Source organism: Arvicanthis niloticus, chromosome 18 (assembly GCF_011762505.2).
Source record: "Arvicanthis niloticus isolate mArvNil1 chromosome 18, mArvNil1.pat.X, whole genome shotgun sequence".
NCBI classification, from domain to species: domain Eukaryota; kingdom Metazoa; phylum Chordata; class Mammalia; order Rodentia; family Muridae; genus Arvicanthis; species Arvicanthis niloticus.
In genome coordinates this window covers 46,305,819-46,330,571 of record NC_047675.1, presented here as the reverse complement: position 1 = coordinate 46,330,571, position 24,753 = coordinate 46,305,819, and the positions used below count along the sequence as shown (strand labels likewise).

General features: G+C 56.1%; 1 protein-coding gene and 1 long non-coding RNA gene across 10 annotated transcripts in view; one reads left to right on the top strand and one right to left on the bottom strand.

Annotated features, from left to right (window-relative positions):
* Gse1 (Gse1 coiled-coil protein) overlaps positions 1 to 24,753 on the bottom strand; it is a 361,982-nt gene that overhangs the window by 42,214 nt on the left and 295,015 nt on the right. The window contains exon 1 of one of the 9 annotated variants that reach the window (XM_076915973.1): positions 20,678 to 20,848. The exons of 6 other annotated variants lie outside the window; for them this stretch is intronic. In XM_076915973.1, the coding sequence (XP_076772088.1) occupies positions 20,678 to 20,747 (70 nt within the window). In that variant the 5' untranslated portion in view covers positions 20,748 to 20,848. Of the gene's footprint in view, positions 1 to 2,163; positions 2,323 to 20,677; positions 20,849 to 24,753 lie in introns of those variants that run through there. 2 more of the 9 variants (XM_034522891.2, XM_076915975.1) reach the window with 2 other exon arrangements.
* LOC143434997 (uncharacterized) lies at positions 22,196 to 24,520 on the top strand. The gene is made up of 3 exons (XR_013104942.1): positions 22,196 to 22,654; positions 23,195 to 23,393; positions 24,088 to 24,520. It is a non-coding gene; the product is annotated as an uncharacterized LOC143434997 (long non-coding RNA).

The window sequence follows — 24,753 nt, the reverse complement described above, 5'->3', positions numbered from 1 at the left end:
GTCTCTAGGAAGGGGAGGAGACCAGCAGGGAGCTGAGGCTAGACCTCCTTCACAGCAGGGAAATGGACCACACCTGCCTGTAGGGTCAAGGCCAGCTGGCGGGCTTGGGCGAGGGCCTGAAGGAGGTGCAGGCCCCGGGTCCACCACCAAGTGGCGCAGACCTCTTCTCCCTTCCTAGGGCTGGAGGTGCTGAGCCCTGAGGTGGCTGCCTTTCTGCAAACCACACAGCAGCTTCCAACTTCCTCCAGAGACAGGGAAGTTACTCACAGCCAGAGACAGCTTTGCCAAGAGCAACGGAGGCTTCCAAAGGGTCAGGCTTTTTTTGGAACCGTCCCACCACCCCAACCCCATTAAAAACTACTTAGAGGCAACGGAATCGCCCCAGGCCACCCCCAAGGTTAGGTTAACGGGGGGGGGGGGGGGGGGCTGATAAGGCCTGGTTCTTAGTAATTTTAAAATGTTAAATGTAAAGGAACTAACATACAACCCCTTTCAACCCTAACTGGTCAAGATCCTAATAGCTGCCCCCAACAGGTCAGGGCCTGATCTGGCCTCTCTGCCTTCCTGGTTCAGAACCTGCCCTAAGGCAGGCAGAACAGAGCCCAAAGCCAGGACAAGCCTCCTTTCCGAAGGCGTGGCTGACCCCGGGTCTCTGGCTGGCTGCTCACCAGCGCCCCCCTCCCCCAAGCCTCCTCCGCTTCAGCTGCCAGATCAGGCGACAAAAGCCAACCTTGTACCAAGCCATCAAGGCTCGCCCCCCCCCCCCCCAGGAGGTGGTCAGGCGTGACCCGGTGGCTGTGTGAGAAGTATTGAGCAAGCCGCTCCTGCACAGCAGAGCCCCATGGAGGGAGCCTGCCAGCAACCCTGTTCCGGTCCACCCGGTGGGGCGTGACACCCAGCACAGCAGATGACACACGCTGCCAGTCGGAGCCTGTGCCCCGGCCCCCCTCACCTGTGGCGGGGCGACTGAGTGGCTGAGTCAGACACAGCCTGCGCCTCAGGTTCCCCGCCTGCGGGTGGGGGCGGCTGTAAACACAGGCTGAGCAACACTTAAGTAGCCAAGCTTAAGTAACTCGGACGCCTAGGGAAGGCTGCTTGCCAGGGGGGCCATGTCTTCCTAAGGAAGAGGGGGTAAACCAGTCTCAGGCAAGAGACTGAGACACTGCCAAGCGCCCAGCCAAGACCTCCTGCCTCTTTGTCCCCCAGTGCTAGAGATCGGCTTAGGCCCGATGCTCCCTCCTAGAACGAGGCTGCGCCTTTTGTTCCGGCCCCCTTTACAAAAGGATCTTGTATTTTGTTTCTTTTTCTCCCCCCCCCCAATTCCATTTGGTGGTCCCGCTTTTTGTTTTCAAACCCCAACCTGTGTGGGCCTCAACCGCGACAGATAAGACACCGCAGGGGTCTAGCAAGGGCTTATAGTGTGCTTTAAACGCAGGGAGACAAAGGCTGGTTTGCAAGCACCAAACCGGCCCAACTAGAGCTGGCACCCCCACCACGGGTGGCAGGTGCGCGGGGGCGCCCCTTGCTCGCTCTGGGCTCCGATGCCCAGACCTGCGGCCCCAAGCCTGCTCCTCGCAGTCCTAAGCGGCCCCCGCCACCTCCCGGCGCTGGGAGAGGCGGGCAGCAGGGAGGGCAGCCCAGCTCCCGCTCCGCCTCCAAGAAGGGAATTTAATTAGCCTGCCGGAGAGGCGGCGGGCGACGAGGTGTCTCTGGTGCTGCAATATAATTGAATCGGCTCCACTCGGGCGGGCCACTCGCCGTCAGCGCGGCCGCGGGGGGCGGGGAGGCGCATCCAGGCGGAGCGGGAAGGGCCGGGCGGGGGGCGCGGAGGCCCCTTGGACTGCCATCCCAGGCAAGGCACCCCCGATCCAACCACCTGCCTGGGCGCCCCCGCCCCATCCAAAGTTTTGCTTCAACCGCGAGCCCCGGAGCCGCCCCCGCGCACTTCCCCGCGCACTTCCGCGGCCGCAGAGCCCGCTGCGCCCAGCGCGCGCGCGCAGCCGCGAGTGTGGCTTCAGCTCGGCCGCGCGCCCCGCGCTTCTTCTCGTCCCTCGCACCCGCGGGACCTGGCACCGGCCGTTGGCGCCCCTCCCGAGCCCACAAACTTGGGGAGGGAAAGAGCGAGGGAACCCCCGCCGCCACCACCCCCACCCGCGCGCTCACCTTTCATGCCAGGGCCCCGCTGCTCCGCCGCGCCTGACACATGCCGGAGCCACCACCGTCGCCCGGGTTTGTCTGAACTGCTTATCTCACCCGGGGCTGTGCGGCGGCGGCTCGGCCGCTCGGGGAGGTGGAGCTTCCGGGGCCTGGGCCAAGAAACACCTGCTGCTGTCGCCGCCGAGGACACACCCAAGCGCAACGCCGCCCACTCCCCGGCCCCGGCTCGCTCCCGGCGCCCTGACCTCAGCCGGCGGGAGGTGTCGGGTTTCAGCCGCAAGCGCACGCGCGCGCACCGTCGGACCGCCCGGAGCACCCAGCGCGGTCACAGCCCGCCGGGTAGGTGCCGCCCCCGCGCTCCTGGCGACCCCGGCTGGACAGTCGAGGCGGGGGGATCTCTCAGAGGCCTCGCGGGCCACTCATCTCCAAGAGTAGGGAGGAGTGGTTTACAACACGCCTGCCATATCCGAGCCTCATAGCCGCCTCCCCAAGCGCCTGGAACAGTGCCTGGCACCTGGCCACCCACTAAGAGAGGGGAGGGATAAACCCAGCGCTCAGGAGGCCTTTGCTTGTGCTGAGTGGAGGGGACCACACAATATAGGCCGTTGGCCTCCCTCGCCCTCCAAGATGCCTCATCCATTACCGCAACTTTAAAGGACTTAAATGTTAAAGAGTTCGGGCCACGAGCCTCTGACCCAAAGTTTTGCAAAGTCTCCATCTCGCTTTAAAGAATTTTTGGGAAGGTCATACGGCGGGGGGTCGAGTTCTTGTTCGAGAAGCTTAAGTCCACGAAGGCGCCGCTGCGCCAGGGGCATCATTAAGTAGCTGGGGTTGCGGTCAGAGGCGAGGCCGCCGCCTCCAGAAACTGGCACAACCCTCCGCGCCACCGGCCCCAGCGCACCGCCTTCCCATTCTTGGCGCCCCCACCCACCCTACCTCACCCAGGCACTTCACGGGGATGACTCAGGGAGCGTCCTGAAATTCCTCGGCACCCACAGGCTGCGCGGAAAGAACTGTGGGCCCCAGCGTCCCCGCCCCCAACGCGACCGGTCCCCACAACACCCCCCCTTCTGCCACCCGGGAGGCGCGGGGTTACAGGGCGAGCCGGGCAGCCGGGGTCCCTCGGCCGGACCCAGCGCACAGGGAGCAGCCAGCGAGGTGGCAAGGTCGTCGTGAGGTCCCGGGGTCTCCCCCGCCCGCCCTTTCTACACAGCTCTCTAATGATCCTCCGCTTTCATACTTTCAAGCCCGGAGGCCACCGCACCCCGGGGGGGGGCACCTCAGCGCCGCTGCGGGTTTCAACTTTCCACCGCGGTGCCAGCCCCAAACCTGCCCCGGGACATGCCCGCGCAGTGCTCGGCAGGCGCGCGCTGCCTCCCCCGCCTTCCTCCCTCCCGCGCCAGCCCGGACAGCGCCGGGAGCGAGCGCGGGCGCCAGCACCCCCCGTCCATCTGTTCCCGATGACGCCGGCGGCGGGCAGCGCTCGGGGCCCGCGCCAGCAGAAGCCGCCGATGCCGCGGGGCGGGGGCGCACGCCGGGCCAGTCTTGCACAAGCCCCTGGCCGACCACAAACGACAAGGGAAACGGGCGGCCGAGGGGGGGCCGAGTTGCTCCTACCTGCGGCCACCGGGTCCCTGGCCCCACACGCGCCGCGCGGCCTTTGGTCCACGCGTTAGTTCGCGTCGCCCCCGGCAGCGTGGCCTCTACAAGTTTACGACGCTCGCGACCCGGAGGATGCATCGGGCTACCCCGGAGTGGGGGCGGGGAAGGGGGGGGAGAGGCGCCTTCACCCGCCGGGAATCGCACGCAGGAGGGGGAGGGGGACAGGGAGGTGTCAGGAGGGAGAAACAACTGGCCTCGAGCCGTAAAAACAAAATGAAAAACCTCCCGGGCTGGTCCAACCCCTTTCCCACCTGGATTACTGGCTGGGGGGGCGGGGGGGAGGGGACAACTTGTAAATGAGCAGCTCGCACCTGGCTGCGCTGCCTGCGGGCCAGGTTCCCCAGGTAACAACACCCGGCTCTTCCTCTAAATTTTGCTGCACCTTTCTCCCTAGGGGTATCTTGGAGGCCAAGTTCGGTCACCTGTTTGCCGAGAATCAAGCAGGCCATCCTATAAATTTGTGGGTGACCACTACAGCTACCACCTGTTTTGCTGTGTGTGTGTGTGTGTGTGTGTGTGTGTGTGTGTGTGTCTTTTGAAGAGCGGGCTGCTCCCCCCCCCCACCTCCTATACAATGTAGTTTCACAGAAAACCATACCCCCAACCGGGGCTTTAAATGAGGAACTTGCCCAGAACTATTCAAGGTTACAAGAATGCAGGTGAACCAGACATCCTCCCGAGCTTCTCAAACCTGGAGTCCTGTCTCCAGCCCAGACTGTCCAAGGTAGCAAAAGGGTGACAGACACCCGCGGTGGCCACAGGGGGACAGCAGTGAGCCAGCTATGTGCACCCAGGCCAGAAAACGCTGGCAATCACCAGGAAGTGGATGGTCCTCGACGGAATACTAACACTCACTGTCCCTACTCCCTGCCCCAGGAAATCAGTGATCCCAAGCAGGGTCTCTGCATTTAAGGGTGGGAACTGCTCTCGAACAGCCATGTGGCTGGCCCCTTGTTAACGACTTGTACCCTCTGTGGATGGATTGCTAATTCCCCGACTCCAAGACTAAAAGCTAACCTCCTTCTGGCAGCCGTCTCCTCCTCCTCCTCTTCTTCTTCCTCCTCTTCTTCTTCTTCCTCCTCCTCCTCCCCCCCTCCCCCAGCAGCTGCCCACTCCCACCCCACCAGCAACCGGAGCTATACAGCCTTTCTTTCCGTTTGTTTGGGGAAGTTGGCTGAGAGAGAATGAGACACTTAACTTGCTAGGGGCAGTTCTGGAAGGTGGGAGGAACCTCCCAGCTCAGGATGCTTGCCGCCCTAGGACACAGAAGCACCCAGCTCTCCTCACTAGGGTTCCGCCACCCTGGGCCACCTGGAATAGGGAGAAGGATCTCCACCCCCACCCCCCCCAGCCCTTCACAGCTAAGCCGGGGCTCTGTAAATCCCACCCTTTCTGAGAACCTGGGTCCTCAGAAACATCAATTTCAAACCTGAGACAGGAGTTTCCAGACCTGGAGGGTCTGCCAGAACTAGGACAGGTATGGGTAGCATCTCCTGGACAAACATCAAGTCCCTGGGGGCTGTTTCACAAGGGCCTCCCCAGAAACAAAACAGAAAATTACACAGCCAGAGCTCAGAAAGGCCACGGGGCAGATACCAGAGGCCTGGGGGGGGGGGGCGTGTTAGGGAGGTGAGGCTGACATTAGAGCTTCCTCACCAACGTCATGTTCACACCTGAATCCTGTCTGAAGTGAACCCTGGATGTCAAGTGGAGTCTTGCCTTCCGGTCTTGCTCCCTCTTGAGGCTGAGCAGGGAGACTTATAATGATGTGTGTCCCCCCACCCCCACGCCATTATGACCAGCTGCCCTCACCAGAGGTGACTATTTAAGTCACCTGGCACCTCCATGTACTGGAGCCCTAGACTGCAGCCTAGACCAGACTAACCATCACAAAGAGACTTTCCCAGCAGACTTGCTGGGCTCCTGTCATCCAGTGCCCTCCAGATCTGGCCAGGCAGGTGGTGACCACCACTACCAAGTGTCAATGAACCTGTCTCAAGGTTCTGAAATTAGAACCTACAGTTGCTTACTTACACCTGGCAGTATTCCAACAGCTGATCCCCCCGCCCCCTGGCCCCCAGACTAAGACACTTTCAATAACTGTCACCCCAGTTATTGAGCCAGGGAGGTAGTGTCTCCGAGTTCAGGTTTTTTCTCTACAGCTGAGGCAAGCCCTGTAGAAGGGAGCCCTTGGGTTTCTGGCATCTTTGCTTTTGTGAAGTCTCTGGATGAACACTTGGTACCCAGAAAACCATCCTGATTGGGAGGGTTGGAAGGGGGGGTCTGCCCAGCCTCCATCCATCCTGACCACCTGAACCACGCTCTCCACATTAGCAGCCAAACGTCAAAGCCCTGCTTAGATCTATGTTCTTAGAAGGCTTTCCCATTTCTGGAACTCACCTTTCCAGGCTGGCCTTACCCGTTCAGACAGCAGTGGGCCTGGAATGATAGGCCAGCCAGGTACTAAGGTCTAGCCAGGGTCTGGGGAGCAGCATTTACCCTTACTAAGCTGTTCTAGGGTGCACGGGAATAGAATGACACCCTGTGGAGGCGGAGTTTCAGGTTTTTCCCAGCCTGCTCTGGGAGGGAAAAAAAGACCCCTGTCTCACAGCAGTTGACTGCCCCGGGCTGGGGGCGGCAAGCAGGCTCTAGCTGCCTGTAACCCAGGCTTGCTGACCCAGGACATGATGCAGGACAGCGAGCGGGGCCCGGAAGGCAGCCGGTGACCTTCTAAAGAGGATCCCTTCCTTCCATCTAAGACGCGGCCCGACCGCTGGCTGTTGGAGACTGAGGTCACCCAGGCAGCAGGAAGGGGTTAAGACCTGGCGGATCCCCTCGGCCCATTGGGGAGTTTTCCTCTTAACCCTGGGCCTCGGCGCCACTTCCTGCGCTTTCAGCGCCGGCTCCCACCCGCGCCCCGCACACAGCTGCACTCCTTTACAACCAGTTAACAGCTGTTTTGCATAGATTTTCAATTCTAATTGCCTCGCTTTGTGAGCGCCTCGGAGCCCCGGTGAATGGGGACGCCGTGGCGCACGGCTGGAAGGCGGGCGGGAAGAGGGCACTTGAGGGGAGAAGAAGGGAGCCAGTGTGCGCAGGCTGCCTGCCTTTATGTTTCTAAACAGAAGAATGTCCTGGCCACCAACTGCCCCTGCTCCAACATCTCCACCCAGAGCCTCGAAATCTGTGCCTAACATCGGGTCTGCCCCTCCACCCTGTGACCCAGCCCCTAACCTCCCCCAAAGCCCCAGCAGACAGCCAGGAGCAGCAGCTTCCTATCCCTGCTGGCTCAGGGCCCTTCCCCCTACAAAGCACCCCTCCACTCAGGCTACCGCAAGCCACCCCAGACAACAGCTTACTAAGCCACCGGCTCAGAGCCCAGCCGCCCCCCCCCCCCCCCCCAGCTCTCTAGGACTCAGAGATACGAGAGGCTAATTGGACCATGAAGTTGAGCAAGGAGAAATCGCACTCTCTGGAGACAGCTGGCATCTATAAAAGAGAAATATTTGCATTTAAAACCTTTAAACTTTATATGGCTGGGCCAGGGCCAGGCAGGGGAGGAAAGGGTGGAAGGGAGGGTGTACTTGGGCCCACCCTCCAGAGGACAGAGACTCCCCGGTAAAGCTCTGGGATTGCTGGCACTACATTTATGTCACCAATAGCAAGCCAGTGGCCACTGCCCTCGGTGGCCTGGCCCTGCTCAGGTTCAAGTTCTTCTTGGCTTCGTGTCCTGGGGAAGAGCAGAGCCTACTGCTGTCGCTGGTATATGCCTCCTGAGTCCCCAGCGATGATCACCTCAACGCCATTACAGCCTCTTCTCACTGTGGTGAAGAGGAGGCAGGGCTGCTTGCCCAGCCTGCTCTGGTGACTTACACCCTCATCACACAGTACAGTCGGTGGTGAGCCATGGAGGTGACACCACCCCCACCTCCCCACCATAGCTGTCCCCCAAAGGGCCCTTGTCCTGGATCGCAGTGCCATCCCTGTGGGGTGCCAGGTTTCCATTTCTTTCCATGCCCACTCCCTATTTTTGTATTTGAGAGGAACCTGGCCACGTTTTCTCCACTGTCAACATTTGCTACAGAGAGCCAGGAGGCCCGGTCCCTGAGTGGTCTTATTTTAGCAAGCTTTTATGAAAGCGCCGAACAGCCAGAATCTCATCCAGTCCTGTCTACCTGGCAGGCCTGTGTGGAAAGAGAGAGCCTAGGCAGCGGGGGCCCTGGCTTCAAGGGCACACAGCACAAGGATGGGTGAGTCTGTGTCCAAGAGCCGTGACCAACCATCAGTGGGAACCCGTTTTCTTCACCTACACAAAACCCCATTTTCAGTGAGCAAGCTGCCCTTCTTCCTAGCTTCTGTTCCTGTCAGAACTGGCTCCTGCACCTGTGCTGCCCATGTCCCAGCTTGGTGCTGAGGCCTGTGACCAACGGACACTCCCTCTCCTACCATGCTAGCGTGGAACAGGTCACGTCCCCGTGGTTTCCCACCTACTAACCCACACTCACTCCTTTCTTAGATGACCAGGTGCGGTTCGGGGATCATTCAGACACTAGCTCTGTATTTATCTCAGTGATGCTGAAGCTAGCACATGCTACACAGTCAGCTCCCAGAGTCCCAGTTCTGCCTTGTAGGAGAGGACAGCTGTATGTGTGTGGCTGGTGCCCAGGTTTCTAGTGCTGATGTACGGACAACCCCACCTGCCCGAGAACAGGAACCTGGAAAGGGCCCTGCCCGGGGACTGGGACTATCAGCTGAGTCACTAAATTCCTTCCATTCCTCGGGAGGAGGAAATGAATGGCAGGGAGTAACAAAAAGGATTTTTATGAGTGACATCACAGGGAGGCCTGCCCCTTGATCCTAGTCAGCCCGAAATAGCAAGGATCCCCTCTCTCCCTAATGGTACAACCATCAGACCAGCAACTTGGGAAAGAGAGCACAGACGAGCCCCTTCTATGCTTTGGGTCTCTCTTGGCCTGACTGGTCACCTCCAGCCACCTCTGTAGGTTGTCAGTCCAGGCCACCTGTGAAGCACCATGTAACCAAACTGTGTCGGAATATTAAGCCATGAAAAAAATAACAGGGTTCTGACATGTGTTGTATGGTAGATAAATCAAAGGGCAAAGAGCAGACACCCAAACCATACGAGAATCCTGCACGGATGTTCGAACTAGTACTACTCAGTTAATCATACAGTTGTCACAGGGTCCTGATTCCTATCAGGTGGGGAATGAGTTTTAAAAGTGTGGTATGTCCAGTCAGTGGAGTACTGTCTGGTCCCAAGAAGAAATGAAGGCCGCGTATGGTGGCTCATGCCCATAATCCCAGCATCCAGGAGGCTGGAGCAGGATGCAACACAAAGAGAAACTTTGTCTTTTTTTTTTTTTTTTTTTTCCTTTCGGCTTTGATTTTTTTCAAGACGCGGTTTCAGGAGACAGCCATGGCTGTCCTGGAATGCAGGGTGCCGGGGATGAAAAAGCCTGCACTACCTACCACACTCAGCAGCCACTCAGGAGTGAGAGATCCTGTTTCAAGAAAGAGAAAGGAGTATTGTGGTGCTTGCCTTTGGTCCTGGCACTCTGGAGACAGAGGCAGGCAGATCCCGGAGTTCAAGGCCAGCCTTGTCCACAGAGTGAGTTCCAGGATATCCCGGGCTAAAAAGTGAAATGCTGTCTCAAAAACAAATGAAACAAAGAGAGAGGAAGGGAGGGAGGGGAGGAGGGAAAAGGGAGGGAGGGAGGAAGGGAGGAAGGGAGGGAGGGAGGGAGGGAGGGAAGAGGAAGAGAAGGGGAAGGAAAGGAAAGAAAGCAAGCAGCAAGCGAGTGAGGTTGAACACAGACCTCATAACAAGCCTGAAAAAGATGGTGAAGGACAGAAGCCAGAGCCAAAGGCTGTCACCTGAGTCCCAAATAGGCAAGGTTCAGAATGGGCAGATCACAGAGGCAGACAGCAGATGTATTAGCAGCTACTGGGGGAAGGAGTGGCTGCTTTAGTGGGGGCAGTTTCCTGGGTGACGGGTCTGTTCTGGTTCAAGAACGACGGGCGTGTGGTTACACAACACTGTGTACGAGCTAAATGCCAGTGGATGGTACAAGTTTGTTTGTCTTTCTCTTTGAGACAGTACCTTTAACTCTGTAGCCCAGGCTGGCCTGGAAATCACTCTATAGCCCAGGCTAGCATAGAATTCAAGACCTCTCTGCCTCACCTGGAATTACAGGTGAGAGAGCTGTACGTTTTTACAAAATTTATCTAGTGTGTGTTATGTGTGCACACACACACCTCAGAGAGGACAACTTTCAGAAATTTGTGAGTTCTGCTGACTGAACTCCAAACATGAGAGAGGCTTAGTGGCAAACATCACAACCCAGGGAGCCACCCCATCCCCCACCCCCTACCCGCCTCCCTCCTCCACCAGGCCCAGCACTGTGGATTTTAAATTGTGCCCCACCCCCCCAACCCCAACATTTGTTTTATTTTTTTATAGATTTATTTTATGTATGAGTACGCTTGGATCCCATCCCAGACGGTTGTGAGCCACCATGTGGTTGCTGGGAATTGAACTCAGGACCTCTGGAAGAGCAGTCAGTGCTCTTAACCGCTGAGCCATCTCTCCAGCCCAACATTTTTTTTTTTTTTTTTTTTTTTGATACAGGGTCTTATGCATCCAAAACTGGCTTTGAATTTCATATGTACTTGAAATGACTAAAAGCTTGACACTCTCCTCTGCCCCACTGAAGTGCTGGAAGTACAGGCGAGGACCCACTGTGTGCTTTAAAATGGAGGCTGCAGGCTGGAGGTGAGGTTTTCCAGGGGACCCCAGCAGACCTTGGAAACTCCCCTTCCTTCCTGGCACACTTGCCAGCGGGCGCTCTGGACATTTGGTCACAGGAGACCAGTCACAGGCCATTGAGCCTTGCCCCAAGGAACTTTCCCAGGCTCCGGTGCTCTGTGGACTTAGACACTGAAGATGCATCATGGCATGGCTCTCAGCCCTCAGGCTAGAAAGGTCACCAAGCCCCATTCCTCCTGCTGAGTCCCCCAAAGCTGCAGGCCTCCCATCTTCCCCAGCCTCGGGGCCTGCAAATCTTGAGCACCTGGGGGTGGTGACATTGCAAATGTACACCTGTCTCCACATAGGACCTGCCAGCCGCTCTTGCCACCTGCTGCAAAGGGCGGACAGCTGTGACCTGGGTAGGGGGAGCCAGGTGGCGGGAGACCCCAATCCCCAATCCTTTTCTTACATGGTAACAGGAGGGTAGTGAACCTTCCATCTCCTTAACCCCTACACTCCCAGAGCCAGAGCACTGCAGGGAGGAGCTATCCTGCTTCCTCCCCACCGTCAAGGGTGCTGGCTCTCTGCCTGGTCCTCAAGGTCGCAATCCAGGCCACATATTCTAGGAGAGAGCAGTCTAGGGAGGTATTCCCCAGGGACTCCACATGTACCCATACAAACCCTAAGGATTCCTTACCAATGGGTGTCCAAGTTTTGTGATCCTCCCTGCAGATTTAAAAGCCAGGAGAGGACTGGAAGCGCATCCAGACAAGCCCCCTTGGCCCACAAACCTCCCTCACCCTCTCCACACTGATATCGGTTGAAGACCCACAGGGCCATGTTTCCCTGACTGCTGAGAGCCTTCCATGCCTCTGTGGTACCCGAGACTCAGCCAGTGTTACGGCTGTAGACTGCGGGGTTGGTATTTCACCCAGGGAACGTTACAATTACTAGGTCCTGCCCCTGTGTGGTGTGTGTGTGTGTGTGTGTGTGTGTGTGTGTGTGTGTGTGTTTGAGACAGTGTTTCTCTGTGTAATAGCCCTGGCTGTGCTAGAACTCACTCTGTAGACCAGGCTGGCCTTGAACTCACAGACCTGCCTCTGCCTCCTGAGTGTCTTCAAACAAACCCTTGTGTCCCCGGGAGTGAGCTCTCCCTTAGCATGCCTGGAGAGGGCATTCTGGGGTCCTTAAGATCAGATCTTGCCTTTGCCAGCTCCAGGCAGCTGCAAGGATTCTTCGGCACCTGTTCTCATGTTTATGTCCCCATCATTTAGTGTCACAGGCTGAAACAACCAGGGCTGGAAGGTCAGACATAAGCCATCTCATGGTGGGGAAATTCTTGGTGTCAAGCTCATGGCCAACTTCCTGGTGTTCCAGTGAGTGGCAGCAGCCATGGGCAACCCTGCCTCAGTTTTCCCCCCATCCTCGGGCTCTGCCTTTTCCCAGATGGGCCTTCAGCTGCCCCCGGCTGGTGCTGCATCTGGGTCCAGCCCAAAAGCATCTCCTCCCTTCCTGTGGCACGGAGCAGGCACCAGACTGCTGGTGTCCAGCCTTGCCGAAAGCTGCCCCAGAGTGACCAATGCCCTTGTATCCTTCCTTCCTCAGGCTCCCCAAGGACCTGGTGACAAAGGGGATAAAGGGGACTGCCCTCTCCTGCCATCTGTCCCTCAGCCTCCAAAAGCAGCCTCTCCTACTTTTGCACGTGGTGTAGTGTGTCCTCTTGGACGACTCTGGGGTTCCCCAGAGGCTGCATCCCCTGCATCTCTACCCTGAAGACCACATATTTGTAATATAGACACTGTATTTCCGACCTCCCCAGACCCCTAGCCTCCCACTCACTCCAGCTCTGCTTGCCTGGAGCCTTGATTGGCTCTTCCAATTTTCCACTTTGAGCAAATCCCCGTCTATAGCCTCAGACCAAAAAGCTCACTTCTTCCAGGGAGGCTTCCTGGTTGGAGCGCCAGCGCAAGCGGACATCTCTACCTTCACTTTCTATTCTCATTAGGCACAGAGACCCAGGGCAGATTCCCAGCTTTCACCTTGATGTGCAAACCTAGTGAGGGAGAACCCGCATTAACTACCCAGGGGCACCCCCAAAACACAGTGGTGGAGAAGGGGTCAGGCAGCCATGGAGTACTCGGAGAGGCTGGTTCAGAAATGACCACACATGTGTCCTAGCATCAGGGTGTCACACATGTGTGGCTGTCCTCTAGCTCCTCCTGTCTAATTAAGAGCATCAGGGGCGGAACCCCTGGCTTTGCTGGCTCTTACCGGCCCACACAGCACCCCCCAGCATCAGCTAAGAAGGAGGCTGTGCTCCTGCACCCACCACAGATCACCACGCCCTCCTCTCCTGGGAATGACAGGGCTGCAGAGAGCACTGGGCCTTCTTCTAGGTTCTGCTGCCTCCCATCCCAGAAGCCCCACTCCACTCCCGCCCTCTGCACTGACCTGCCTGGCTGGCAATTTGAGCTCAGGGTTAGCACAGCCCAGCTCAGGAGTTCTATTCCTGGCTCATCCAACAAACTGCTCATGACCTTGGGAAAGTCCCCGTGCTGCGCTGCCTCCCTGCAAGCGCTCCCATTAATAAACCAAGGTGGCACCGTAAGACCAGGCTCTACTCCAGGATGCTGTGTAGTGTGGGGTGGCCTAGAGGAGGAGATGGGTCCCTGGCCAGCTGCACAGAACTACAGGAAGACACATTTATGGATGACCTGAAAACCCTCAGGAGCCACAGACCAGAGGGTCACAGGTCACAGCTCCAGGACCTGACCATGGGGGACCTTAGCAGGCCTCTGTAACAGCAACAGCGGTCACTGTACTGTCAGAGAAAGTAGGAACATAAAGAGCCCTGTCTGCTCGCAGTTGGGGTGACAGCCTCACCTGTCCCCCAGGTGACGTCTGTGCAAGCAGAATGGGAGCAGATGGAGAGACTGGGAGGAGGAGGGGGAAGAGGAAAAGGTGAGGGAGGAGGAGAGGGAGAAGGATAAGGAAGACCAGGAGGAGGAGGGAAGAGGAAGAGGAGGAGGATCAGGAGACACAGGAGGAGCAGGAGGAGGGGCAGGAGGAAGAGGGGCAGGAGGAGCAGGCAGGAGGACAGAATAGCTGGGGCCTACAATGGCAGATAAGATAAAGTGGCTCAGGGCCACATTAGTGCAGAAGCAACTTACAGGTCACTTTGATACTGGCACCTGCCCCCCCACCCCCAGCTGCACCAGCAAGAACCCACTGGCCAAGCCTCCCCATCAAAGCTGAGTCACTGTCCTACCTGTTTCAATCAGCACCCCTGACATGGGGATCCAGGATAGATCCAGGAGCCAACATTCTCAAACTCCCTCCACTCCTCCCAGAACCCTGGGCGCACGCACCTCCATCAGAACCACTGAGACTCCAGCTTCTTCTCTCGCCAAGCTGTGATGTGATCCTCTCTTTAAAAGTTAATTTCAAGTGACTCCCCTCCCTCCCAACAGGATCTGAGGAAGCCTTAGTAACTTCTGTTTATTCTATTTATTTATTTATTTATTTATTTATTTATTTATTTATTTTCTCCAAGAGGCTCCCAGTAACTGAGAGGAGAATTACATTCAGAGAGAATTGGGTCCCTGGAGAAAGTTAACGTTATTCGTTTAACGACTTCTGTGGGTGCCGGAGATGTGAGCAGGCCATACCCAAAGATGTCTCCTGCGGTTACTGGGAGATTTAATCCACAACAGCCAAGGAAAATAATTAAGAGGCATGGGAGGGGCGGGCCCAGCTCGAGGCATCATGGCTTAGGGAAGGGGTTGTGGTGGCCTTGGCGGTATCTGGCCCCTACCACCACCCTGCCACAGAGTGACCAGGATGACAGAATGAACAGTGACCAGTGTCTCAGAGCCTGTTGACATGAACATACATGGTCCATTCAGCCAAGCCACCCAGGCGCAGGAAGCAGCCTTAGCCCAAAGTACCCCTCCATGACCACTTAGGGACACTTCCTGGCTTCAGTTGGGTCTCTTGCAGTAGCAATAGGACTAGCTGTCCCCATGTAGCTGTGTGAAGAGCTGGTTCTCTCCTAAGCCTCCATGAATCAAGCGGGACTACTCCTGAAAGGTCAAAGCTAGGTTTAATGCACTTCTTGGGTGGCAGGCACTAAAGAGGACAGTTCGCCTTAAAAGCTGACATCGACCCAGATAGGGCCAGGGAGGTCTGAGGACTAGACAGTCCTGTCTAACAGAGCATATCATATCACAAAGGGGCAGAAGGCTGGAGGCCCTCTCTAAGGGTATTTGCCTAGCACAGGAACAAGAAATACCCAGTCCAAGAAGAGAAAAATGGAGATGTGCTTTCTAGCAGCCTTGTCAACAGTAGCACCTCAGACTGCACCAACTGCTCTCAGGTCTGTGGTTCCACAGCAAAGTTCCCAAGACGGGAAGAACATAGACAATTCTACATGCAGTGGGGCCCAACTGCCACCATGCCCCTCAATGGGCCAGAGACACCAAGTGACTAGACACAAGCCACACAGCACCACAGCCAGACAACAACTGAAACGTGAGTCCATCCAGAAGGATCTAGCCCGAACCCAGTTACAGCTGAGGGGAACACATCTTTGTTTATTTAAGAATGCCTCTGCCAGGCGGTGGTGGCGCACGCCTTTAATCCCAGCACTTGGGAGGCAGAGGCAGGCGGATTTCTGAGTTCGAGGCTAGCCTGGTCTACAGAGTGAGTTCCAGGACAGCCAAGGCTATACAGAGAAACCCTGTCTCGAAAAAACAAAAAACAAAACAAAACAAAACAAAAAACCAAAAACCAAAAAACAAAAAAAAAACCAAAAAAAACCCAAAAAAAAACCAAAAAAAAAAAAACAAAAAAAGAATGCCTCTAAGTAAATCCAGAAAAAAACCTGTCACAGAAAAGCCATCAACAGCCCCGAGTGGCCACTAAGCACCTGGAATGTTGCCGGCGCGACTAAGAAACAGAATTGTTAGGTTCATTTAATTTCAAGTTTCAATAGCCATGTGTGGCTAGTGGTGCCATGTGGAATGGACATTTGGATCTAGCTATGGCCACGTCTGTGAGCCAAGAGAAGAGGTGGCTGAGCCCCGATGTTCACATGTGCTCACAGAGAAACAGGCAAAACGTCTGAAGAGCCCAGAACACAGCCTTGGAGAGTCTGGTCCCCCCCCCCCCCCCCCCCCCGATCCCTAGCAGGGAGGTTTAAAAAGCCGAGTCTAGAACATTGTAAAGTGCAGTTTCTTCCCCATCCTGAGTGAACTGCCTTAGGGCCTCACTTCACAAGTCAGCACAGGGGGCTGAGGCCAAATCTGCTCAGGTCTCAATTTCAGGTGGGTGAGCAGAGGGATGGGAGAAGAGATACGGATGGAATACAGAGGGAAGGAAGGGCAGAAGAGTGGGTGGAGGCAGAAGGAAGGAAGATGGATATAAGGGTGAGAAAAGAATGGATGTGTGTGCACATGGGTGGTTAGGTGGGCAGGGGGATTAATGAACGGACGAGTAGATGGATGGGTTGATGGATGGGTAGATGGATTGGTAGGTGAATGGATAGATGGGTTAAAGGATAGATAGGCAGATAGATGATAGATTGGTGAATGGATGGGTTGATGGACAGGCAGATGGATGGATGGATGGGTGGATGGATGGATAGATGGGTGTATGGTGGATGGAAGGTTGGATGGATGGGTGGTTGGATAGACAGATGGGTTGAAGGATACACAGGCAGATAGATGGATGAATGATGGATTGGTGGATGGATAGGTGGGTAGATGGACAGATGGGCTGATGGACAGATAGGCAGATGGATGGATTGATGAGTAGACAGATGAGGTAAGGGTGACTGACCATGGAAGGAAGGAAAGTGGATGATGAATACAAGGAAGAAGGAGCTGGCAGCGGTGGCACGCGTATGTCTCCTTTAGCCCCAGCACTCTGATGGCAGAGGCAGGTGGATCTCTGAGTTCTAGGCAAAAGAAAAAAAAGAAAGAAAGAAAAGAGAGAAAACGAGGGGGAAAAGGTTAAAGAATGGGTTGGTGCCTGCATGATGGAAAAACACAGAATTCATTCAACACTCCCATAGTTTAGACATATGGAGCCCATCCTGAGACACCCCAGAAGCAACTTCAGGAGGACACAATATATGGCGGGGAAGCCAATGAGCTTCAGCTGTGTGCAGTGGCGGCCCTCATTCCCATAGGACTCAGAGTCTCGGGGTGTGGTCCTGAACACCCAGACTGTCCTCCACGGAGTTGAGAAGGCAAACCTAGAGTCTGGAGAGAAGGGCAGCTTCGTGAGTCGCTGTGCAGGCAAACTCGGGAAGGCCCTAGAGTCAAGGCCCAGAGATGAGGATCTTGGTACCCATCCATCCATATTCAGCCCCCAGTCAGAAGCACAGGTCTGAGAAGGCACGGAGGGCTGCCCTTGTACGCTCCACCTGCCTACCCTCCTGGAAACCATTTCTGGGTCTGCCCCACCACACACTGGTTCCATCTGGGAATTGGGCATAGTCTGTGGATGGAAGTGAGCATCCTCCTGCCCCACCCCCATCTGCATTCACCAGGAGGTAGTGCACCAGCCGCCAGGCAGTGGGCATACAGTGCAGCTCTGACCCGATCTGTTCATTGATCTTCACAAGCCTATATAGCACAGGGACAGGAATGAGGGCCAGCCTGGAGAGCCTGAGGACCAACACCAGACAGCTCAGCCAGGGCACTGTCCACTCAGTCTCCAGAGCAGTAAAAGTGCTGACCGGCACAGGGAAGGCACAGGTGAATGCAGGCACTAATGTCTGAGAGGAGGGGTAAAGGAAGGGTAACTGGAAGCAGCCCTGGTATCCAGGGGGCTGAAGACCAGCAGAAGACCAGCCCAAAGGAAGACCCAGCCAGGCGACCAACCAGGCCAGCATCCCAATCCCCCCCCCAGAGACTTGGCTTCACAGATGGGCCTACAGTGTGGAGAGAAAGGAGCTTCCAGCAAGCAGCAGATGGGAAAGCTGACCATGGTGGGCAGGGAGGTCTGCCTGCTCCAACTCTGCCCACCAACTCCCTTGAAGCCCCAAGGAATGAGGAGACCCCAGGTCGGCTCTACACAGGTGATCCAAGCAGGCTAGTCCGGTCCCCCTCTGCTCAGACCCAAGCTTCCCTTTCTGCAGCAGATCCCGAACTGCGACCCCCCCCCCATTACCCACACAGGGTGATGAATGGCAAGCTTGAGGCGCGCCTGGCTTAGGGAGAGAGACCCTGGCAATTGGGCAATTTTCCAGGCTCGGCTTCCAAGCCCCTCCACTCAGCCCCCTCCACCCCCACAAGGGAGCAGCAGTGTGCTCTATCATCAGAACCGCATTGTTCCGGCCAGAAGAGAAACCGGGTCCGGCAGATGGCAGGTGAAACAGAAGCAGCTTGCTGTGGCCAAACCAATTATTTATCTAATTATGATTTACCACTTAACCACATGATCTTTCTGCAGAGTTGTGGGCAATTAAAACCAGGGTGCCTGTGTGGATTATGCAAATGGGCTGCAGCCCAGCAGAATAAAATTGGAGATTAGACATTCACACAGGCTGTGCTGGCCCAGGGCAGGGCCTGGGGGTGGGGGTGTGGGGGAGCAAGCGGGAGGAGAGGCTGTGGGAGGCTCCAGGGCCAGGTCGGGGGGGGGGGGGGGGGGAGGGAGGAGCAAGGGAGGGGCCACAGTGGAAATAACTCCTCCCTGACTCCTGCCCCTTCCTGGCTGTTCCCAAGATGACATCAGGCCCCTTGGGAAGGGAAATCAAAGCATCTGGCCTGAAGCGCACCATGGAGAGCCTGGTGTCACCGGGTCTGCTCAATGCTGGCTGTAGAAACTTGACAGGCAGCTGCTAAGACTACAGGCAGCCACCAACCCTGCTTGGATGGGCGGCTCTAGGGGCGGATAAGAAGGCAAGGAGGAGGGAAAGGTGCTGGTTAATTGTCTCCAAGGCTGGCTGGCTGGCTGGCTGGCTGGTGCAAGGAGGATCCCACCTTGGCAATCCTGGGACGTTACATCATTCACATTCCATCTGCATCCACTGTGGTCCTTTCACGGATTAGGAGACTGAGGGCGGACGCGCTCACTCCAATGGGTGGACCTCAACAGCTAAGCCCAGCTCCTAGCAGATCTAGGTTACTAAGAGCAGGGCAGGGTGTCTCTGAGCCTGGGCCTCCAAGCCAGCTGCTAGACAGGGAACTCCTGTCAGGGCACCCAGTGAGAACAGGTTTGTTCAGGTAGGTAACAGTCACCATGGCGACACAACCACCAAGATCAGGACACCCAGGGCAGGTCTCAGCTCCCTGGCTGGTCATCCTGCCACCAGCAGCAGGTTTCTTGTGGTCTCTGAGCTCAGTTTTCAAGTCTTTGAAGGGGCTGGGCAGCGGTGGCACACGCCTCTAATCCCAGCACTCGGGAGAGAGAGGCAGGCAGATCCCTGAGTTCGAGGCCAGCCTGGGCTACGGAGTTAATTCCAAGACAGCTAGGGCTACACAGAGACACCCTGTTGCAATAAATCAAATAAAAAAGGAAAACAAATCCTCAAAGGGACTAAAAGAGAGAGAGATTCTGGCTTCTTTGTAACTCTAGAAGACAGGGGAATCGAAGGGCATCTAAATCTCCCCGGGCTGGCTGACCACTGGGAGAAGAGACCTAGAAAAGATGGGGTAATGGGCTGGGGATTTGGGAACACCCCTTAGAGCTGGTTTCCTCCAATCGGAAAGCCCTGTGCATCCAACACTCCCCTCTAACTAATCTGTGTGGGGGGTCATCTTTCTGTGTGAGGCACAGAGTAGGTCCCCAGCTTGTCCAAAGATACAGATCTGGGGTCTTCACTCATTCGTTGCACACGAGAGGCACTCAGATGGCAAGCTCCGTGTGGACACATGAAAACAAACCTAAGAGGCCCCAGGACTTGTCACCTCTGCCCCGCCCATTCTGGGAGCTGCCTTGCCTGAGCAGAGGGGCTATGGCTGGGCGTGCAGGGAGGAGGGCCTTCACAGGCACCGGCCACTTGGGGCTTGATGGTGACCCAGTCGCTGGTCAGCCTCAGGAAGACATGAGGTACAGTGAACTAAAGCTGCCGTGCCTCAGCTGTTCAGCGTGGCGGCTCAACAGTTTGTGGCTTGGGGTTGGTCACTGCAGATCTAGAACATTCTGTCCTTGGAGCCCTGGGTAGGCAGAAAGTAAGCCACAGAGAAGACTTTTTCCTGTTTGGTCCAGACAAATCTCCAGCACTTTGAAAAGCCTCAACACTACAGGAATACGCCCATAACTCTGTCACTAGGGCTCCAAGTCTGTGCGTCCTTGAGCGGACTGTCTGTCCACACCGTGGACAACACGCCAGGAGAGCAATACTCATGCTCACTGTTGCAGGGCAGAAAAGGCCTATCTTTTGGGACTCATGCTCCTTGGAGGCTAGGTCCTGGGCACACACATATACACACGCACATGTACACACATACACGTCACACTCATAAGTAGTATTTCTGGGAACTAGTGAACGCCAAGAATCCTGCCCTTCCACAAAGCCCCACCCATTCAGCATCCCAGCTCGGCCAGGCCCCACCCACCCAGTATCCCAGCTCCACAAAGCCCCACCCACTCGAAAAACCCAGCTCCACCAGACCCCACCCACTCAGAGTCCCAGCTCTGCCAGGCCCCACCCACTCTAAATCCCAGCTCCATCACGTTCCAACCACTCAGCGTCCCAGCTCCATCAGGCCCCACCCACTCAGCGTCTCAGCTCCGCCAGGCCTCATCCACTCAATCTAGTACCTAGAGGCCTTAGACCTCAGCTCTCTGTCTCCCTCAGATAAGGTGGTTTGCAACTCAATAGCGCTGCTCCACCTGAAAACCATTGGAACTGCCCCTTCAGGAACCAAGACGCTATTCTGGGTCTCCACAGGGCACACCTGAGCCTCAGAGAGAAGCTGGGAAGCATGTGCTAGGCTGTCAACATTCTGAACCACGGGATGATCGGGATGGCTGAGGCACTGCGCAAGACGGCAGGAGACAGGAAGGAGGTACCTGGGCCCACCCACCAGCACACAGCCTTCTGCAAGCTAGCTCCTCCCCCAGCTGTGGAACACTCACCCTGAAGGGAAGGAGGGAGTCCTCGAGGTGAGGGGCTGCCTCCTCTCCCAGGAAGGCATGCCTTGTTCATAACGAATGGCAATTCTCAGGCCGCTGCTCCTGTCCATAGGGGACGTCTGCAGCTTGAAAACTCCGGAAACAGAATGTTCTCAGTGATCCTTCTTGATCCAGCAAAGGTCACAGATGGGGCCATCAATCCTGGGAAATAATGAAGGTCCTGGGTTCTGCTGGCTCATCCATGACAGAAGAGGGCCTTAATCGCCTCCCCTAGGGAGCTGGCCCGGTTGCGCAGGCTCAATTACTGATATGGCAAACAGCAAACTGACCAGATGTGGGGCTCTAGCTGATCATAAAGCCGTTCACACTCTGACAATTAGCAGCCTCAAGGACCAGGATGGGGCGCCAGCTCTAAGATACAGAGCAGGCAAGGGTAGTGGAGGAGCCTTAGTAGGACACTGGGGCTGCTCGTATCCAGGGTTTCGAGTGGCTTCAAGGCCACCCTCCCAGCTAATGTCCCAGAGGGGACACTCTGCTCCTAGAAGCCCAGCTCTGTCTTGGCAAACACTCCCAAAATGCAAGGAGCCAGATGGAGAATATACTCAGCCCTGGGACCTGTCACTGCTGAGAACAGTCTCCAGCCACCAAAGGGACACCCATTGGTTTGCCACATGGGAGCAGTTGTCAACAGTGATCTGGAAAGGCTAGAGGCACACAGGCTTGAGGTTCAGTGCAGAAAGGCCTAGAAGGGGCTAACACCAGGCCTAGAACGCAGTCTCCACACTCCGGTTTGTTCTGACCCCCACAGGAACTACAGGCCAGGACTGTGCCACTGCAATCCACCGCTCAGGCCTCTGCTCTGTAAAACCACATCAGGAAGAGAAGCCATGCTTGCTCGGTTCAGACTGCATACATTGTTAAGGCAGAGCTGTACATGGAAGGCCACAAACCCATCCCCAAGGCCCAGCGGGCGTGTGGTGGTCGCAGGCGTGTGGTGATTCCTCCCACATCCCCTGCCTGAGGAGTGTGATCACCAGGAGACTCTTGCACTCTGCCGCCCCATCAATTCCGCTGTAATGTATTTTATGAATGTGCAGATGGTGTGTGGAGAGGGCCAGGGGAAGGCTCTACCTTGGGATAAGAAATGAGCGTTGGCAAATAGCGAATTTACTACGTATATTTTCATTTTCCTAATGCCAGTACCATCTGCCAACAACTGGGGCTCCGAATCGACATTCACCCCTTTATTTCTCCCATCCGCTTTTTTTTTTGGGGGGGGGGGGGTTTCGAGACAGGGTTTCTCTGTGTAGCCCTGGCTGTCCTGGAACTTACTCTGTAGATCAGGCTGGCCTCGAACTCAGAAATCCACCTGCCTCTGCCTCCCAAGTGCTGGGATTAAAGGTGTGCGCCACCACCACCCAGCCCCATCCCTTTTAAAATATTTTTATTCCTTTTTTTTTCTTTTTTTTTTTTTTTTTTTTTTGCGCAGGCAGGCTGGGCCCTACAGATACTGCCCAAAGTGGGCACGGGATCCACAGACCAGAACATCCCAGCTTTGATGTGTCGCATGCACTGAACTCCCCACTCCAAGCAGAGGGCTGTCCTCTTTTGCCTTCTCCAGTATACAGAACACACACACACACACACACACACACACACACACACACACACACACACACACACACGAACGCAGGTCATGTGAGTGAGCTGGAGGCCAGGCTTTCCTTTCCCCAGTTCTGCCTCCTCATGGGACAGTGCAATAAAGAGGAGCTCATCCAGCCCCTGGCAGATGGGGACCTTCTCTTCCTCTTCTCTGGAATTATTTACAATCAAAAGGAAGCCACAGGAAGCTGATCTTGGGCATACCCCTCAGAAGGCAAGGTCTATGGGCCTGAAGCAAGAGAGAGAAGAGGTGACAACAGGGACCCCCAGAGCCCAGGGCTGGCTGTCAAGAAGCAGGTTAAGCTTTCCACAGGCGAGGTGAGGTGAGGCGAGGCGGTGGGAGGGGCGAGGGCCTGGGAGCCCACCAAGCCCAGCTGCACTCTTAGCCAGGAGGCTTGGCTGCCAGACAGCTGGACTGGCCCTGCTCCCAGGAGGGCAGGGACTGATCCTGGAGCCTCTGGAGGAGCCAATATCCGGGGGTGGGGGGGGGTGGGGGGGGAGGGTAAGGACAGAAAACTCAGGGGTAAAGACTCCACCCCTGGGACCTGAGCTTGTGACTTTATGTGAAGGTGGATCATTAACACTGTGACCCAGGCCATCTGAACCCACAAACTGAAAGAGAATCACCATGTAGAATCAGGACCAGAGGTCAGGCCGAGCCCAGCTCCTCCCCCTTGAAGCATCCAGAGGAACCTGCCTGTGGGTGCCTAGCCTCCAGAAAGAAGTCAAGCTGTTCATTCCAGACACGAGATTCGAACCCCTAAAGAACTCCTAAATTTATCCCAGCAGACACTCCTGGGGTATCAAATTTGACTGATAAGGAATTCAGGGGTTTTTTGTTTTTGTTTTTTTTTAAAGGATATGGGTTGAAGTAGCCCAGGCTAGCTTGGAGCTCCTGATCATCCAGCCTCCATTTACCCAGCGCTGAGACTAGACAGCACGGCGGCAACACACCCAGACAACGATTTACTATCAACAGTGGCACCATGTGCGTTATTCCTCGCCAGCTCCCACCTCCCACTGAGGTGTGGCTTAGCCTCTTGCCCGCATTTTACAGGTAGGTGAGCGAGTCACAGAGAGATTGAGGCCCCTGTCACCAGCCCATGAGTGGCAGAGGCAGGAAGAGAACCCAGGCAGGCTGGCACCCAGCCTACAATCCTTACCACAGCAGTGGAGCACCCCTAAGTGCACTTGGGTCACAGCTGAAGTCTGTCTCGCTGGCCCCCAGGGTAGTATAAGTAACATTGGTGTCAGCTTTACAAAGGAAGCCCAGGAAGGACCCACAGGCGGTAATGGCATGAAAGGGTTCTAGACTTGGGCTGGGACAGCGTGAGAAGATACCCCGGAACCAGTAACAGGATGTAAGAGAAGTCTGGAGGGGCCATATGTAACAGTGGAAACCACTGTCAGCCATGAGACATGGACCAGATCTACAAGCAGCAGGCTCCAACCCCCGGGGGGGGAGCAGACTGTTACCACAGAGTCACCAACAAGACTAAAGGAAGGGTAGAGGCCCTCAGGCACATGGCTCAGAGCCACCTGGATGGGCCTGGCCTTGAACACCCAGGAGACCAACAGGGAGAGAGGCCTCTGGGACACAGGAAGTGATGTGTCTGCAGGCCAGGGCCACACTTAGGTCCTGCCAGCTCCTCCGCAGACAGGACAGGTAGAGGGTGCAAGCATCAAAGCTGAGATGACCCCTTCTGCTCTCACTTTTAAAAGACAGCTCAGCGTCTTTGTTACTCTTCTAGGACCCGGGTTTGAGTCCCAGCGCCCACATGGTAGCTCACAACCATCTGTAGCTCTACTTCCACAGGATCTGACACCCTCTTCTGACCTCCATGAGCCCAGGCAGGCACATGGTGCGTAGACATACAACCAGGCAAACCTTCTAGCTGGATGTCGGCTTAGAATACTAAGTGACACCCCCCACTTCCCTGGGTTATATGGGATGGCTCTCACAAGTGACACACAACTCCCCCCCACACACACACCATTGATCCCGTGAGTGCCGGAGACAGAAGATGGATCATTCAGGGAAGTCTCAGGACACCAGGCACTGGGACCCGACAGACTACTCCTCCCCATCCCCCCACGCCCTACCGCTGCCCTCTCTCAACCAACTCTTCCCGCCAGAGGGAAGCCAGAACTCGAGATTGGAGAATAAAATTTGATTTGAAAGAATTTTATGGCTCAGCCCAACGACAGCTTTAAATATTAAAAAGGCATAAAACGGGGAGGGGGCGGGGGAGGGAGGGAGGGAGGGAAGGAGGAGGACGGGGAAAGTCGTGTTTCCAAACACATCACCTTGTGCGAAGGAGCTTGGGAGAGAAGAGGCTGCTGGGGAAGACCACTGCCTCCCCCACCCTCGGCTTCCCGGATCTTCCAAACCTTCCCCAGACAGGTAATACATCCAT